This window comes from Scleropages formosus, chromosome 25 (assembly GCF_900964775.1).
Source record: "Scleropages formosus chromosome 25, fSclFor1.1, whole genome shotgun sequence".
Lineage (NCBI taxonomy): Eukaryota > Metazoa > Chordata > Actinopteri > Osteoglossiformes > Osteoglossidae > Scleropages > Scleropages formosus.
In genome coordinates, this window is record NC_041830.1 from 17,426,473 (window position 1) to 17,441,632 (window position 15,160).

Sequence of the window (15,160 nt, forward strand, 5' to 3'; positions counted from 1 at the left end):
GGGACATTGATCCAGGGCAGAAAGAGACCATAAAACAGCAATTCATTTCATTTATTGCTTCCCAAAGTCATCTTAGCTCAGAATGGGAGGATTGGCTGCAGCTTGAGGGCCCCCGACAATCGCAGGCAGCCAAGACCCGTCTTACCCAGAACACCTGTGGATTTTGTACCCCGGCTCCACATCTTGGAGGCCACGAAACTGCAGATGTTCGCTGAACCCAGTCTGAACGCTGGTTTGGAGACGAGAACCCAGCTGCTGCTCAAACATACCCATACTCGGACCATATTTTAGGGCTACGCAGTACTTAATAGTACAAATGGGTAAAACAAGAGTGCAGCCATCATTAGAAACACACTGGTGGTAGATTCAGGGAGTGAGAGCTACCACCCAGTGGTCAGGTGCATCCAGTGCCTCACTGCCAAACACAGTGCTGTGGAACACATCAGGACCCTGTGTCTGCGAGCAACGGCAGACTGAAGGCGACAAAGGCTGAGCAGAGATGGGACCCATCTTCACCCAATATACAGCTGTACAACTGTGCATGTCAAGGAGTTGGTGCTGATTGTGTTCTCATGTAAGTGTGTTGAACTGTAATTCCTGAAGACATTCACGAAGTGGTATACTACAGTATTTGTGTATCACGGCACATTTACTCAGTTTAACGAACATTCATGAGGTTGAAACTCCACACAGCTGCTTGCCACCAGCATGTTTGGGACAGAAGTCAGTATGGATTGAACAATTGATTTCCCACAAAACCCAATATGTACAGATTGGAAAGAGACTCAAATTTTGAGCAGTTCAGCTCTTTGCTGACACACATTAAGGTCCAAACAATGTTACGATTTTTATGTTCCTTTATTAAGATGGTATTTTGTTCCATTAATAGATGAAGTCAGCTTTTGTACTTTCCATTTTGGCAAAGTTATGACGCAAGTGTTCTGTACAGTTCTGTCCGCCACGCACATTGTGAAGAGGGAGAGGAAAGGTGGGAGGGAGGGAGAAGGGAAACAGGGGAAGGAGATGAGGAGTTTACAGTTTGTCCAGGTAGTTATCCAAGGCTGGGATGCCTTCCTTCAGGCCCTTGCGCTTGCGGGTCTCGGCAACGATCTGGCATGGCTTGGAAGCGGAGTCACTGGGGTCACCAGGGAGGATCTGCCAGTGGTCGAACACGCACTGCGGGAAGGCCTGACCACCAGTGTTTGAGCGCAGGTCAGCGGTGAAGCCTAAGTGGACAAGAAAAACAAGGTTCACATGTCTTGAACAAGCACGAGGGGAGGAAAGAAAAAAGAAAAGGCGGGGGGGGGGAGAAATCACTCACTCACCGAAAGACTCATTGACGGGCAGGTAGGCCTTGACAATGAACATGGGTGTGCCTGTCACCTGGGACTCCTCAAACACGTGACCACGCTTCCTGTTCAGCACGCCATAGATGCCACCGACCACCTGTTCCGGACACTGCAGGAGAACACACACACCCGCATGTTCAAATTTGGCTCACTCAGCAGCGCCCCAAAGCCGTTCAAGATGACAAATGCAGAGTGAATAAAAACGGCCGACAGCAGTTCAGGCACCTGAATCTCCACCAAGTACACGGGCTCCATGAGGCGGGGCTTTGCTGTGAGCTGGCAGGCGTACAGCACCCTACGAGCTGTGGGGATGATCTGGCCACCGCCACGGTGGATGGCGTCTGCGTGCAGGGTCACATCGTGGATGTCAAAGCGAATACCACGCATGTTCTCCTCACACAGTGCACCCTGGTGGCAGGAGAGAGAGAGAGAAAGTTATAGGTGCAAAAAGAGCAACCCTTCAACAAGTCAAACATCTTCCCTGGAGCACATTAACTGCATTCTCCTGCTAGCAGACATACTGAAACATCTCAACAGAAAACACCCATCTGTCCCTCTCACCTCCTTGGTTGCCCACTGGAAGCCAGCCACCACGCTGTCCTTGATCTCGTTCAAGTACTGCACCCCCTTGGTAACGTCCACCAACATGTTTGGTCCTGTTCCGTCCGGTCCGAAGCACCAGATCTTACGGGCCTCGGTCACCTCCCACTCGTACTTCTCAGCAAGGTAACGGGCGCGGGCCTTCATCTCCTGGCGGGCAGTCACATCGCCCTTATCGATGTCCTCAGCCAGGCCGTCGGGGAAGGGACGCGCACGCATGTACAGACGGTTGTGTTTGTTGGGGGACTTGGACAGGCACATCTGGTCCGACTCCTCACTCACAGTCTCCCTGTAGGACACCACAGGGTCTGATTTCTGTTGGAATGAGAGAACCTCCATCAGTCTACAGTGTCCAATAAACAAGCATGCAACTGTTTATGTGGATCAGCACAGGTAAGTGGTCTGCACCTTCAGTGGAATGCAGGCATGGTCTTCTTCCAGATCCTTAAGGCAGATCTCCAGGTGCAGCTCACCCGCGCCGGCGATGATGTGCTCACCGGATTCCTCGATGATGCACTGCACCATAGGATCTGACTTGGCCAGACGCTTGAGGCCCTCCACCAGCTTGGGCAGGTCGGCCGGGTTCTTGGCCTCCACAGCCACCCTCACCACAGGGCTGACGCTGAACTTCATCACACGCATGTTGTGCGCATGCTCATAGGTGGTGATGGTCCCAGTCTTCACCAGGAACTGGTCAACGCCAACCAGCCCCACGATGTTCCCACATGGCACATCCTCAATGGGCTCCACATAACGGCCCATCATCAGAATGGTCCTGAGTTAGGGGTACAGAGGGAGAGACAAGTCAGTGTTTCTATCCAAAGCAATTCTGCCTTAAAACACTAAATGATCACCAACTCCTACCAGGGAACCTCTTGTCCTGTTACCACTAACCTCTGGATGGGTTTCAGGTACAGGTCTTCCTTCTTCCCAGGGGTGAAGTTTGGTCCCATGATGCGCACCTTCATCCCAGTGGAGACACAGCCAGAGAAGACACGACCAAAGGCATAGAAGCGGCCCTTGTCAGAGGTGGGCACCATCTTGGAGATGTACATCATCAGGGGTGCTTTTGGATCACAGTTCTTGATACCTGGGAGAGAACAAGTAGTGATTACTTTCATCCCACAAAAACCAACCAAGCACAATTAATTACCACTGACTTGTCACAGACAAGTGCAGAGCAAAATCCAGGCCACAGAGCAACCTCTGAAGCAGCTTACCCATGGCAGCCTCATCATCACCAGGTCCTTCGTACAGCAGCTCGCAGCGATACTTCTGGGCTGTGACGGGGGAAGGCAGGTGGATGGTAATCATCTGGAGCAGGGCTTCACCAGCAGGAAGCCAGCGACGCATCACTGCCTTCAGCAGGGGTTTGCCTTCCTTGTCCCTGTCATCAGCATCCAACTTAATCTCCAATTTATCAATCAGCTTGGCCGTTTCCTCCTTCCTGAAGTTCATGATGGCATCAAACACCTGGTAGAATAGAGGTTGGTGTGACGGCAAATGAGATAATCAATTCTATCACAGAATGACATTATGCAAGATCATGCAATGACTGCAGATCAAGCATGAGCAGTGCACAAAAATAGACGATTCTTTCTTTAACCTTTACTCGCTGCCATGCCCATCAGACAGAAAGCTCTCATCACTGGCCAGTCAGGTCAAAGTGAAGAAAGTTAGAAGTCATCCCTTGCAAGCAAACAAGCTACCTGGGGCCTGTGCAGTTGAGCTGCTCCAACCCTGCGTGCTCACCTTGAAGATGGGGTCCAGGATGAGCTGAGCAAAGGTGCGGGGCAGCTTCTTGCCGTCAGGGCCAGTTGCGGTTTTGCTGAACTTGCCAGAGGCTGGGTCAAAAAACCTGCAGGGTTAAAAAGAACAGGACAAGATGAAGCTCTGTGCCTGCAATGTGTACAAAACCCAGGTCACTGCAGCAACTCTGCAAACTCACCGGTCTCCCCAGAGCTTCTTCATCATGTCCTCCACCTTCTTGCAGCGCTCGGCTGGCCCCAGCTGACCCTCACCCTTGGCAGCAAACTTGGCAACATACATCTCTGCAAACTGCTTCAGGGTGAAAGCCCAGCCGTGGAGACCAGAACCGAACCCCACAGTACCCACAACTGGGTCAATCTGCAAAAAAGTACTTCATTAAAACAAGTTCAAAGTAATCTCAGCATGACCTCATCTGTCCATTCTAGAAATATGGTGCACCTCGAAACAGGACTCAGGAGGATCCGATATCGCATGCTCTCACCATGATGTTGCCCATTGGTCCACCCTCATCCTCGCCGTAGGTAGAGATGATGACATTGACATTCTCCACAATCCTCTGGAAGGTCTGGTACAGCTCCTCGGGCTCTAGCTGCAGCTCCAGCAGGGCACGGTCCATTTTGTTCATCATCAGAACTGGCTTGATTCTCTCAGCAATGGCCTGCCTCAGCACGGTCTCGGTCTGCACACACACGCCTGAGCAAGGGGAGAGTAAGTGAATCAGACAGGAAGAAGAGACAGTGACCGTTTCACAGAAGTCTCGACGTTCACGTTAAAACAAAGACCCGGATCAGTTACTACACCATAAAGAATCAGTTGATCAGAGTTCAGCAAAAGAAGGCCCCTCGATAGCTTACCGGACACGCAATCCACGACAACAAGGGCACCGTCGGTGACACGAAGAGCAGCTGTGACCTCGGAGGAGAAGTCCACATGCCCAGGGGAGTCAATAAGGTTGATCAGGAAGCCAGAACCATCCTTGCACTGCTTGATGAAGGCCAAGTCGTTGTCGCTCAGTTCGTAGTACATGGAGATGGCACTGCAAGAGAAGTACCATTAAATCAAGCACTGCTATAGGAGAGGACAACAGGTTCAAAGGTGACATGTGGTTGAGTTGTACATCTTTTCTCTTGCTGTAACTTTACAAATAATAAAATGCTCACGTAGACTTGATTGTGATGCAGCGCTCCTGCTCATCTTTGCGAGTGTCGGTGAAACGCGTCTCCCCAGCTCGGGCGGAGGCGATGATGCCTGCCTTGGACACCAGCGAGTCGGTCAGCGTTGACTTCCCATGGTCCACGTGCGCAATCACAGACATGTTGCGGATGTTGGACTTTTTGTCCATGATGGCACGGATCTGGTCTACGGTGAAGTTCACCTGGAAAACAAAAAGTGGTTGAAAGCCTTGCTCTGAAATGACCAGTGAGATGATAGCTAGCTGAATATGGAAACCAACGCTTAACACCCACTATTTGAACACCCAGCCAACACAAGTTAGACACGTAAGTGCAGCTCAACAGTGGATCTTTTAGACTTTACACAAGAAATCAAACAACGTTTGAAAAACGTACAACTACAATCTCTAGGGGAGGGTTGTAACCGCAGTTCTGGCAGAGGTCAGAGCTCAGCACCGTGGCCCCAGATCTTAAAGCCATTGCGGCTTCCCTTGGCTTGACAGCTCAGCAGTATGCGCGTGCACGCAGGCACGCCCGCGCGCGCCTGGGTGTGTATATGCAGTACCTGGCCCGACAGGTTACCAATAAACAATACTGAATACAAGCATGAGTCAGCAGGGCACAATCCTGGACTCCAGACAAATCCAAGATTCAGCACCTCTCACGGAAATATAATCGATAACATCTGGCACGCGACCAGTCAGCTGACTAAGTGCCCACGTCCGCCGCAGCGGGCCGGCGGCGCGCGGCGCCCAGACCACGTGCCCGGAGCCGGCACGACGGGATGACGTCACTTTATATTTTATTCAGTTTCTCTCAGACTGTCTGTGGAACCGAGCTCCGCTGGGCTTTATTTGCGTTTCAGTCGTCGAAAATGACATGTGCCGACAGTTCGCAAAGAACCACATATTATATATAACGCGTTAATAATATACTGCCACGACATGACGATGATACTGGTCACCACACAGCAGGGCCGTCGGGGTCTTGTCTACTCAGGTTTTTCCGCACACAGAGCGGCAGGAAAGAGGCGTTTTGGACGTTTCCTTCCAGCCTCAGCCTGTTCCACAGAAATGTAGCTGTAGACAACACCACAGCTAGGTACGAGCAACGATAATGGCTACAGCAATGAAAGAAATACACCATGACATCGGAAAACCACAGCGGTTTCTCTCCGAGAACGACAACATCCCACTACAAAGCGTGGATACATATCGTTAACAATATTTCAAACGTGAGATTTCGTCGAGGCTCCATTTCTCCGCTGTACGATCCTACAGTAACGGCCTGTCGCGGTACAAAAGGAGCCATTTTGTTCAACGGCCGTCAGATCCTCAGTCTCACTTCATCTCGGCGGATGACGAACCTAAACCAGGCCAAACACTCAATATCGGGCTGTACAAATCCTAGAAGCCGCCCGCAAAAAGCTTACACTAAAAAACAATGTCTCGTACTCACCATTTTGAGAGATGGATTGAGATTCTCTTTCGTTAAACGTAAGACCCGGTAAGTACACTGCCCACCGCTCTCGGGGATAGGCAGGGAAGAGGACGCTGACGTCGGCGGGCACGGTTTTATACGACAGTGTAGGCCTCGCGTTCCCTACGTGAACGAGCGTGCGTGTGCGCCATGGCGTCACGAGCACGCATGCGCACGAAAAGGCACTGACACGAGAGCGTGGGCCTCGCTCTACGTGTACGAAACGCGTCGCCACATAGGCGCGTATTCTAGAAGACGCGCTCTTACGCGGAAGTGCCGCTGTGACCCGTACGTGTACGAGCAGGACAGATCATGTAGAGTAAATTGCTCTTGTACCGTGCTCCACCTTTTCTAGCACAGTTATTACGCCAAAAATCTATGGAGCGACGTAACGGATTTTCCTTTGCCCTAAATATGTTCTGCTTGGATTCTTACATTTTGATAGAAATACAAAGAAACAGGCATATAATAATATATCATCAACTTATCATCTTAGCCAAATATCGTAAACACACACAGGTCCAAATTTGCTAGAAACAACAATATTTTCTGTTAAACAGTATATAAAGGCTTAAGTGTAATAATAAGAAGGCAATTAAGACTGTAAACCACTGTAATATCATTATTGGAGTGAAAAAAGAGCTTTAATATTTGTGAGACACTTCTTTGAGAACAAGCCAGGGGCCAGTTAGTTATTCAGTACTCTGGATTCCTTGAGAAGTGCAGAATCCCTAACACAGCTAAGGAATTCGCTATTATGTTGGATGGTACTGTATTCCTAAAGGGCTCTCCCACTTCATTATATTATTGTTTACCTTAGAAAGTCTAGGAAATATACATAACTGCTCATGTTCAGGTGATCCATCATTAAATGGTTCACACACAAGAAACTCAGTAGTACATTCCTGAGGTCATCGTGTAGAGAAAATACCATTCCGCAGTGTAAATCACAGTGGTGTTCAGTGTACAGTGCAGAGATGTACGCTGGAGAGAAGTTCGGCCTCTAGTCGGGAAATCACGTCTCGCTAATACAATGGAACAGGCTTTCTTCAAAATTGTCCATCTCGTATATCCGACAAAACGTGCAGACAATTTTGTAAGGTGTGAGTTCTAGGACAAGAAAGCCGATGCTTCGCTCGTCTTTAGTGTAAATATGTGTTTTCGAAAGGAATCATTTTCGGCCAATATCATACCACAGCAAAGAAATTGGTCAGAAGCGAAGCACAATACTACCCTTTGGTACAGTGAATTGAAGAATGTTCACACTTTACTACAGACACAGTAAGAAATTTGGCGAGACGCACCGTTGAGTTGAGTGAGCTGTATCACTTGTGTGGAATATGCGAGTAAACCCTGAGAAAAACTGGAACTGCAGTTGTTTACATGTTTGTTTAGTTTTTTTCATTAGTTGTCATTATGTATGAATAAGAAAGAGTGTGAGCTTTAACAAAAGGGGCCAATTATTTGGTTATTCTTTCAAAAGAACACCAGTTCTAGAGTCTAGATTTCATGTTTTCTGCGACTACAGTCAAATGTTTCCTCCTTCCTTGTTGCCTGGAAATTCTACTACAGTATTATACACACTACAATATTAATTATGTAAATATAATAATATCAATTTAAAATACCGTATGCGTTTCTCAATAAATGAGAGTATAATCTTTGCTCAGTATCGAATCCACAGACGAAGATGGTCGAATTCTGACCATGGTACAGTGCAGTGTTACCGCGTTGAAAATCTAAAAGCAGCTTAAATTAATATGCAAGAGAAGCGCGCGCTCCGTGCGGATCCCTCATGTCTGCGCATGCGCGCGCCCGCTGCCCTGCGCACGGGGAACCGCTGCGGCCGCACTGAACGAGGATTTACCCGTTTCCCTCCCTGTTTACTGCTGCTTTCTCGTCACACACTGTTCCATCGGGTGCGGAATTACAGCCTCCGGCACGTATTCGGTTTAACTGCCCCAAGATGTGGCAGAATTTGTGTCACGTGTGACGTGGGCGCATTTCCCACGAGCGTCCAGCAGGGGGCAGTAGAAACCCACCTGGACGCTACACACGCTGCACAGGTGCGAAACCTACGGCGGAACTTCCACACCTCCCACTTTTTACACTGTATGGAGGGGTACAGACTCTGAAGAACACTATATCTACATCAAAGGAGCATTAAAAATTACTTTCCCAAGCCCTGAATAATTCAGATGATCAGGCAGACATGGGGGGGGCATGAGGTGTTTCCACCCTCAGTAAATGACCTACCTACTGTAGGTGTGACAAGGGCTACAAACATGACTGCACCTCCTTACCTTACTGCTCATGAGGCATTTCCCAGGAATATTTACATGTATGAAAAACTCTGTGCTCTCAATGTGATCTGGTCAAGTTTAAATTATTTGTCACTGCGGGAGCGAGTCCAGGCTATGAAGGTGCGTAAAAATCCTAATCGCGGCTGAGAAATTTCAGCTGGAAAAATCAGAAGAGTCTCGTTCATGATACCGCGGTGAAAGCCCCCGCCTGGTTTTGTTGCCTTTGTGCTCAGTTTGCCGCCGCGAGGCCTTGCCGTGATAAATGGGTCCAGCTGCCCGGTTACACAATGGCCCCGTGCACTTTGGAGTCCCCACCCCTTCTGCTGCAGGTAATAACAGTGATGATCTCATGCTCGTACTGCAATAATGACAGTGTCCCGGGGGACAGCACAGAGAGGGTCCCGTCCCCATGTCCAGCTCATCTCCCACGGTCCAGCAAGAGCGTCACTGAGCCCCATCACAGAACACACCAGTTACTCAGTGATTCGTTTTTCGAACTCTTTTCTCTTACACTGATATAGTCGTTTGCAGAGCAGTGTAATTTTTACCGTATCACTGAAGGGTAAGTACCATGAGCAGGAGGAGGCATTCGAACCAAGGGTTTTCAGTTGAAAGGTGGCGGCTCTAACCGCTGCACCGCCTGCTGGAGGTCCAGGGCCAACGCTTGAGCGCACGGCCCTTGGCGCTCAGGCTCTGAGCAGTGGCTTGTGGGGGAACGACAGGGCGAGATCACGTTTTACTGTGACTGTTACTATGAAATACTGTGAGAAATAGCAAAGCGGTCGATGCACCGGGTGCCTCGACCACACCGGGAAATGAGATCATAACCGTGACCCTTAGTCTGAGATAAGTTCTACGCGTGAAGCTGCGGCATCAATTCATCAAAGAACATGTCCAGCCCACACAGTGACACATGTGAACATACCTGCGGCCGTGCCCAGTGCATTCTGGGATTACATCACACTTTTACTCTGCCATTCGTCCAGTGGCTGCAAGCGAGGCCTTCGTTCGCTGCGAGGATATGGCCTGTCACTGACCAGAAGGCTGCTGGTTCCAGGCCCTCATCCTGCTTCTGCCATCGTACCCTCGAGTCCCGCACTGCGCCTGTGGTGAGAAGCCAGTAATGAAGCTGAGAGGCCTTTAGAGACACTTGTCACGTATGTAAACCACAAAATGAAAGTACTAGTTGTTTTATTGCTCTTTTTTAAATGAGTCCCAGTGGAGCCCCAGCAGAGATCAAACCAAGAAGAGTCAATGAAACCTGAAAGGAGGGAGAAAAACAAATATCGATGGCTGGGACACAAAGGCCCTTCGCGAACAGCAATAACGGCCCAGCTCAGCGATAAGGGGATCACCGGGCTTTTTATCGCAGATTTGGCAGGCGGGGTCCCGGGTTTGAGATGGGAAGGGGCTTCTGCTTTCCGGCTCAGATCGCCCGTATTGACACTGCACACACTGCACGGTGTTTCCAAACAAACAGGCGCCGTGCTAATTGTGTCAAAGGTCACAGCAAACAGGACCGTCCTGGACAGGTTGCATCCTAGACATTTATTAGCATGGGAAGCCCCGCCCCCCTCGCGCCCCATTGGTTCAGCTGGCCCTGTCCGTCAGAGAGGCGGGTTCGTTGCGGCCAACGGTTGAGAGGAGAGCGCTGGGTGACACGAGAGCTGCACGCAGGAGTGTTGTGGTCCTCGTGGTCCAAGGCGCCGCCATCCAACAGGCGTGTGCACAGTTCCAGTGTTCTGCTGGATACCGAATGGCCCTTCTTTCACCGCGATGGCGGACACCCCAAGCAAGGTACCGCGATCGTCGTCGTGTTTACTCTGTTTTAGTGTTTGTTCACAAGTTTCCTATCAGTGGTTCCAGATGCGGTTATCATGAGTGCAGTGAGGAGGAACGCAGTGAATCACGGTCCAAAGATCAGGAGGGCCTGCAGCCCAGCTGTGTGTACCTGTGTGTGTGTGTGTGTGTGTGTGTGTGTGTGTCAGAAAGCTGTGAATTATCAGTGAATTAAATAAATGTTGAATTTCCCAGGTCTGTAGGGTATTTATGATTCGTGTGTCACTGATGATGTCATCTTTACTTTTCCTCATTGTACTGTTATTTACACCAAAGCGACTTACAACGTTGAAGTATTTACACTGATGCACCCACCTATACAGATGGGCAATTGTTACCGTGTCAGTTCAGGGTAAGTATCTTGATCAAGGGTAGCACAGCAGGAGGTGGGATTTGAACCCAGGTCCTTCAAATGCAAAGCAGTAGCTCTATTACAGAACCTGCTGAGTCCATATATAAGATATGATTATTCAGTACATAAGTCCTCATCTTAGGACCAGAAGCCTGTTTGTAACTCGTTCTGTTTGTAACTCTGAAGGCACTTTTACCACTGAATCAGTATTAATGCAGCCTCAGCAGTCCATACATCCATACTACTTGGCGGCTCTGGTTTTAGTTGGGCTGGACATGGCTAAGATAAATAAGAGATACTTTGTAAAGGTTTTGCTGAAATATTTTTCTGAACTTTCATAGAGCTACATTAAGAAGTAATAAAAAGACAGAAAATCAAAAGTCGAGCGCAGAGCCAGTCAACTCATCCCGTAAACATGTGCAGCGTTCCTCACTTGTCCTCGATCACCGACGCTCAGGAGCAGCATCACAGCCTCTAAACACTGCGGGAGCGAGTTGAACGGAGGCGGTCCCACGCAGCTCTTCTCGGCGGAGGCTCTTTACTGCCACCCGTGGCTTCTGTTCGGGAAATAAACGCAGGTCACTTTCGCTCTGCTACGGACAAGAATTTTAGAAAAGAAATAAGTGAGGAAACTGGGGAAAACAATTTGCATCTTTGAGCGCCAAGTGGTGTTGGAGACGTGTTACGTGGTTAAACCGTCTTTACCGTGTCTCACTCATCCTGTTCTTCTAAAAGCCTCGGTCGTCCACGGTGTGGACCGCGGTAACGGTGCCCTGTCCCTCCAGGACTTTGACGCGGTCGAGCTGCTGGACCTGCTCTTCGATCAGGCAGACGGGATCCTGTGGAGCGAGGAGAAGGCCGGGCGCCAAACCTGGCCAGCGCCGGGGCACGGTGTGGGAGGGGTCGCGACCCCGCTCGACTACAGCGTGCTTCCCTCAGTGAGTGTTGTCCCTCAGGGGACACACGGGGACGGGGACGGTGTATCTGCTGGGGAGCTGTTCGTTGCTGACAGTTCTGTGTGTGTATACGTGTGTGTGTATACGCAGGCGCTGAGCTCCACCAACCCCGGCAGCAACTTCCTGGACAGCCTGTTGAGCGTCCCGGACTCGCTCTCTGGCTCCCTCCAGTGGTCCCACTCACCCAGCGATAGTGGCATCGGCGAGGACCCCCCCTCGGATCAGACGGACAGCCCCCCGCCCTCGGACTCCCCCGCCCTCCACACCGCACCCCTCCCCCTTTCCCGGCACGACTACGAGGAGCCGGACGTCACCATCAACCTGGGTGAGCCGCGGGGGGTGGGAGGGGGGCTCAAGCTTCATCACCACGGCAACTGCCGGCACGCAGCAGGAGGATCGTAGAACGAGGGCTTCTGGCAGGTTCTTCAAATGGGAATGAAAGTAATGTGGAGCGCATGGCACAAACAGGAGATACCTCGTTTAGCCCCCCTGCCGAGCCCCCCCCCACATCTCCAACATTTATTACAACTTTGAAACTTGAGTGTTTGCTCACTTTATTTTTAACCTATGGATGATCTGATCGCTGAGTCCCCCATGGAATTTAGTATTCGAGGAACATCAAAAGGACCTTTTATTGCAGTAATATGATCGGAATAATAATGTGCTTCCCGTACTTACACCAGTAAAGTGTGTAAGCTGCAAGGGTATGGTAGTAAAAGTGAGTCTCCATGCGGACACTCAGCCATCCCCCTCCCTCCCATGTATCCGCAGGTGGCTGGGAGGCCGGGTTCCCCGGCAGGGGTCCTCCCCACAGGCCGCCCATCTCCACGGGAGTCCCACTCACCATCAAGGACCTGCTGCTGTTGGGAACGAACGAGCCGGTGAGTACGAGGACGGGGGGAGAGACCCCGGAGCCATTACATGACTATTTCACCCCCCACCTCCGTGTCGCTCTCAGCCCCCGGCACCGTCCCAGCAACCCTTGCAGGAGCTCATTCTCAACGAGGATGAGAAGAAACTGCTGGCCAAGGAAGGAGTGAGTCTGTCCAGCCAGCTGCCCCTCACTAAGGTACCAGGGAACGAGCTGGGGGGGGGGGGCGCGGTGCGCAGGTCTCCGACACCCGCGGACACCCAACTCTAATCCCCTCAACAACCGGCCTGCAGATGGAGGAGAGGATTCTGAAAAAGATCCGCAGAAAGATCCGGAACAAGCACTCGGCCCAGGAGAGCAGGAAGAAGAAGAAGGAGTACATCGACACACTGGAGGGAAGGTACCGCAACGGCACTGCGGGACACATGAGCTCTGGCTCAAGCAGGTGGTGTCCCTGGGTTCCCCGTTACCGTGGCGACTGCCTCTCTTACACATAGGGTGTGTCCCCAGGATGGCAGCGTGCAGCGCCCACAACCAGGAACTCCAGAGGAAGGTCCTCCAGCTGGAGAAGAGCAACACGTAAGGCGCCTGCCGGCTGCCAAGAAGCAACACGCGTGTGCGGTCGAGGTCAAGGTCTCGGTCACTGACGCCTCCTGGCCCCCGCAGGTCGCTGATGGAGCAGCTGCGCAGGTTGCAAGCACTGCTGATGACTGCGTCCAGCAAGACAGCGCAGACGAGCACCTGTGTGCTGGTGAGATTAGTGTCACTGTAACCATGGCAACGACCGCCCACTCCCACCTCTGTGGACCAACCCTGTGCACTCTCTCCTCCTCCTCCCCAGGTGCTGCTGCTGTCCTTCTTGCTCATCCTGGTCCCCAGCCTGCAGCCCTTCTCCAGCAGCGGAGTGAGCCCCGCCGGAGACTTCAGCTCAGCCAGAGGTCAGGTGTCACACTTTTCTCCCCATAATGCATCACTCTGGGGTAAGCGGCAGTCTTCTCAGAAGTGATGACGACGACTCCTCCCTGCAGTCCAGTCTCGGTGGCTGCACTCTGTGATGGAGGGGCGGCAGGCGCTCTCACCGCTCTCTGTCGATGGAGGGGTGGAGCCCATCGGGTCCCTGCTAGCGAAGGAGGAGCAGCTTCCCGAGACCAACGGCATCCCCCAGAACCGCAGCGTGGAGGAGCGGGATCACGGTCGTCACGGAGATCCCATCACGGGCCACGCTGCCACGGTGACCTGGAGCTCGCGACAAGATGCTCCCCTTCGCCCCCATGCTGATGACATGTGAAAAGGGAGCGTCACTCCTGCCTCGTGGAACAGGAGAGCTTCCGAACCCGGAGCCGACAACGGCCCCTGCTCACCGCCGCTTGCAAAGCAGACCGACTTTGCGATGCTTCCTCTTTCTCCAGTACGGCGTTTTATTCTGATTTCGAGCCGCTGATGCCACGATACGATCACAATTTTGCGCTGACGCGTTGCTAGCTGGGTAACCAAGGTAATTAAGGGAGTGTACCGCAGGAAAAAAGGGTGTTTGTGTCATTCCTACACAAGTTCTGCTTTGGTAAAAGCGGGGGAATGGGGTAAAAACGCATTAAATTACCTGTCCCGCTATAAGTGGTTCCTGCGTCCTGCTGGTTCTGGGGTGGGGTGATGGAGCCCAGTCCTGCTGACAGCAGGTTTATATATGAATATATTTACACTAAACATTTACAGTTATTAAATTAGACAGTTTCCTCCAGAGTGACTCACATTGATTAACTAGTGTTTTCCTGACACCTGTTAGAGACACTACAGTACAGTACCTGCACACATCTAGATGGGAGAGCAGTGTAACACACACACACACAGTACAATCACCAATTCACCTAATACAAGTCTCTTCGGACTATGGGGGGAAACCAGCACGTACAGAGGAAACCCACGCAAACACGGGTAGAAAATGCAAACCCCACACAGATGGGCCTGGATTCGAACCCACATTGTGCCAGATACTGACTGTGAGGGAGGCCAGGGTTCGAGTCCATTGGTGCACTGCAAAAGCAAACAGCTTCATCTTTTTGTGTGTTGCCATCATTGTTAAAGAATAAATAAAAGTTTTAAACTCACCTTCTTTGTTTATTGTGTGTGAGAGCAGTGAGACAGCTGAGGGGGTCATAATAATAATAAAGTGTGTTTAGGTTTGTTTAACAATAACAACACACCAATGAATCCAATAAAGATGCAGCGAGAAAGAGCGGCTTTGTGTGCGAACAGGCAGTAGACCTGGAGGTGGGGGGGGTGTGTGTGTCCACCATGCTTTCCAGGACACAACTGTCACCCTTCCCTTCCTGTGGAGCTCGACCTCGTGCAGGGCACCAAGCAGAGGAATGGCAGCACTGCGACCCCAGGGCAGGGAGGCTCTCGGTGGACTGAGGACAACCCCCCCCCCACTGTTGTGCGGTGCCAGGGTGTTCATCCACTTCCCACGTG

At 51.1% G+C, this 15,160-nt stretch overlaps 2 protein-coding genes and 1 long non-coding RNA gene across 3 annotated transcripts; 1 reads left to right on the plus strand and 2 right to left on the minus strand.

Annotated features, from left to right (window-relative positions):
• Nucleotides 1-839: 839 nt before the first annotated feature.
• LOC108921498 (elongation factor 2-like) lies at nt 840-6,450 on the minus strand. Its single transcript, XM_018730971.2, has 13 exons — nt 6,350-6,450; nt 4,880-5,094; nt 4,574-4,755; nt 4,201-4,412; nt 3,898-4,076; nt 3,702-3,807; nt 3,170-3,422; nt 2,844-3,039; nt 2,358-2,724; nt 1,911-2,264; nt 1,575-1,757; nt 1,326-1,458; nt 840-1,226 (listed from the first exon to the last, which is right to left on the minus strand). The coding sequence occupies exons 1-13, from the start codon at nt 6,350-6,352 to the stop codon at nt 1,033-1,035; spliced, it is 2,577 nt and encodes an 858-aa protein (XP_018586487.2). The 5' UTR covers nt 6,353-6,450; the 3' UTR covers nt 840-1,032.
• A 3,150-nt stretch (nt 6,451-9,600) lies between these two features.
• Nucleotides 9,601-11,649, minus strand: LOC108921504 (uncharacterized). Its single transcript, XR_001965052.1, has 3 exons — nt 11,570-11,649; nt 11,298-11,421; nt 9,601-9,777 (listed from the first exon to the last, which is right to left on the minus strand). It is a non-coding gene; the product is annotated as an uncharacterized LOC108921504 (long non-coding RNA).
• Nucleotides 10,316-14,332, plus strand: LOC108921408 (cyclic AMP-responsive element-binding protein 3-like protein 3-B). The gene is made up of 10 exons (XM_018730881.2): nt 10,316-10,470; nt 11,650-11,802; nt 11,911-12,145; nt 12,592-12,701; nt 12,779-12,889; nt 12,985-13,091; nt 13,202-13,270; nt 13,358-13,442; nt 13,533-13,629; nt 13,720-14,332. The coding sequence occupies exons 1-10, from the start codon at nt 10,450-10,452 to the stop codon at nt 13,977-13,979; spliced, it is 1,248 nt and encodes a 415-aa protein (XP_018586397.2). The 5' UTR covers nt 10,316-10,449; the 3' UTR covers nt 13,980-14,332.
• The last annotated feature ends 828 nt before the right edge of the window (nt 14,333-15,160 follow it).

Coding starts and splice junctions, on each gene's coding strand:
- LOC108921498 (XM_018730971.2), bottom strand. Junction 4,756..4,879: donor TGCATCACAATCAAGTCTAC/GTGAGCATTTTA, acceptor CTTCTCTTGCAG/TGCCATCTCCATGTACTACG. Junction 3,808..3,897: donor AAGAAGCTCTGGGGAGACCG/GTGAGTTTGCAG, acceptor TTAACCCTGCAG/GTTTTTTGACCCAGCCTCTG.
- LOC108921408 (XM_018730881.2), top strand. CDS start 10,450: ATGGCGGACACCCCAAGCAAG. Junction 10,471..11,649: donor TGGCGGACACCCCAAGCAAG/GTACCGCGATCG, acceptor CTGTCCCTCCAG/GACTTTGACGCGGTCGAGCT. Junction 12,702..12,778: donor TGTTGGGAACGAACGAGCCG/GTGAGTACGAGG, acceptor TGTCGCTCTCAG/CCCCCGGCACCGTCCCAGCA.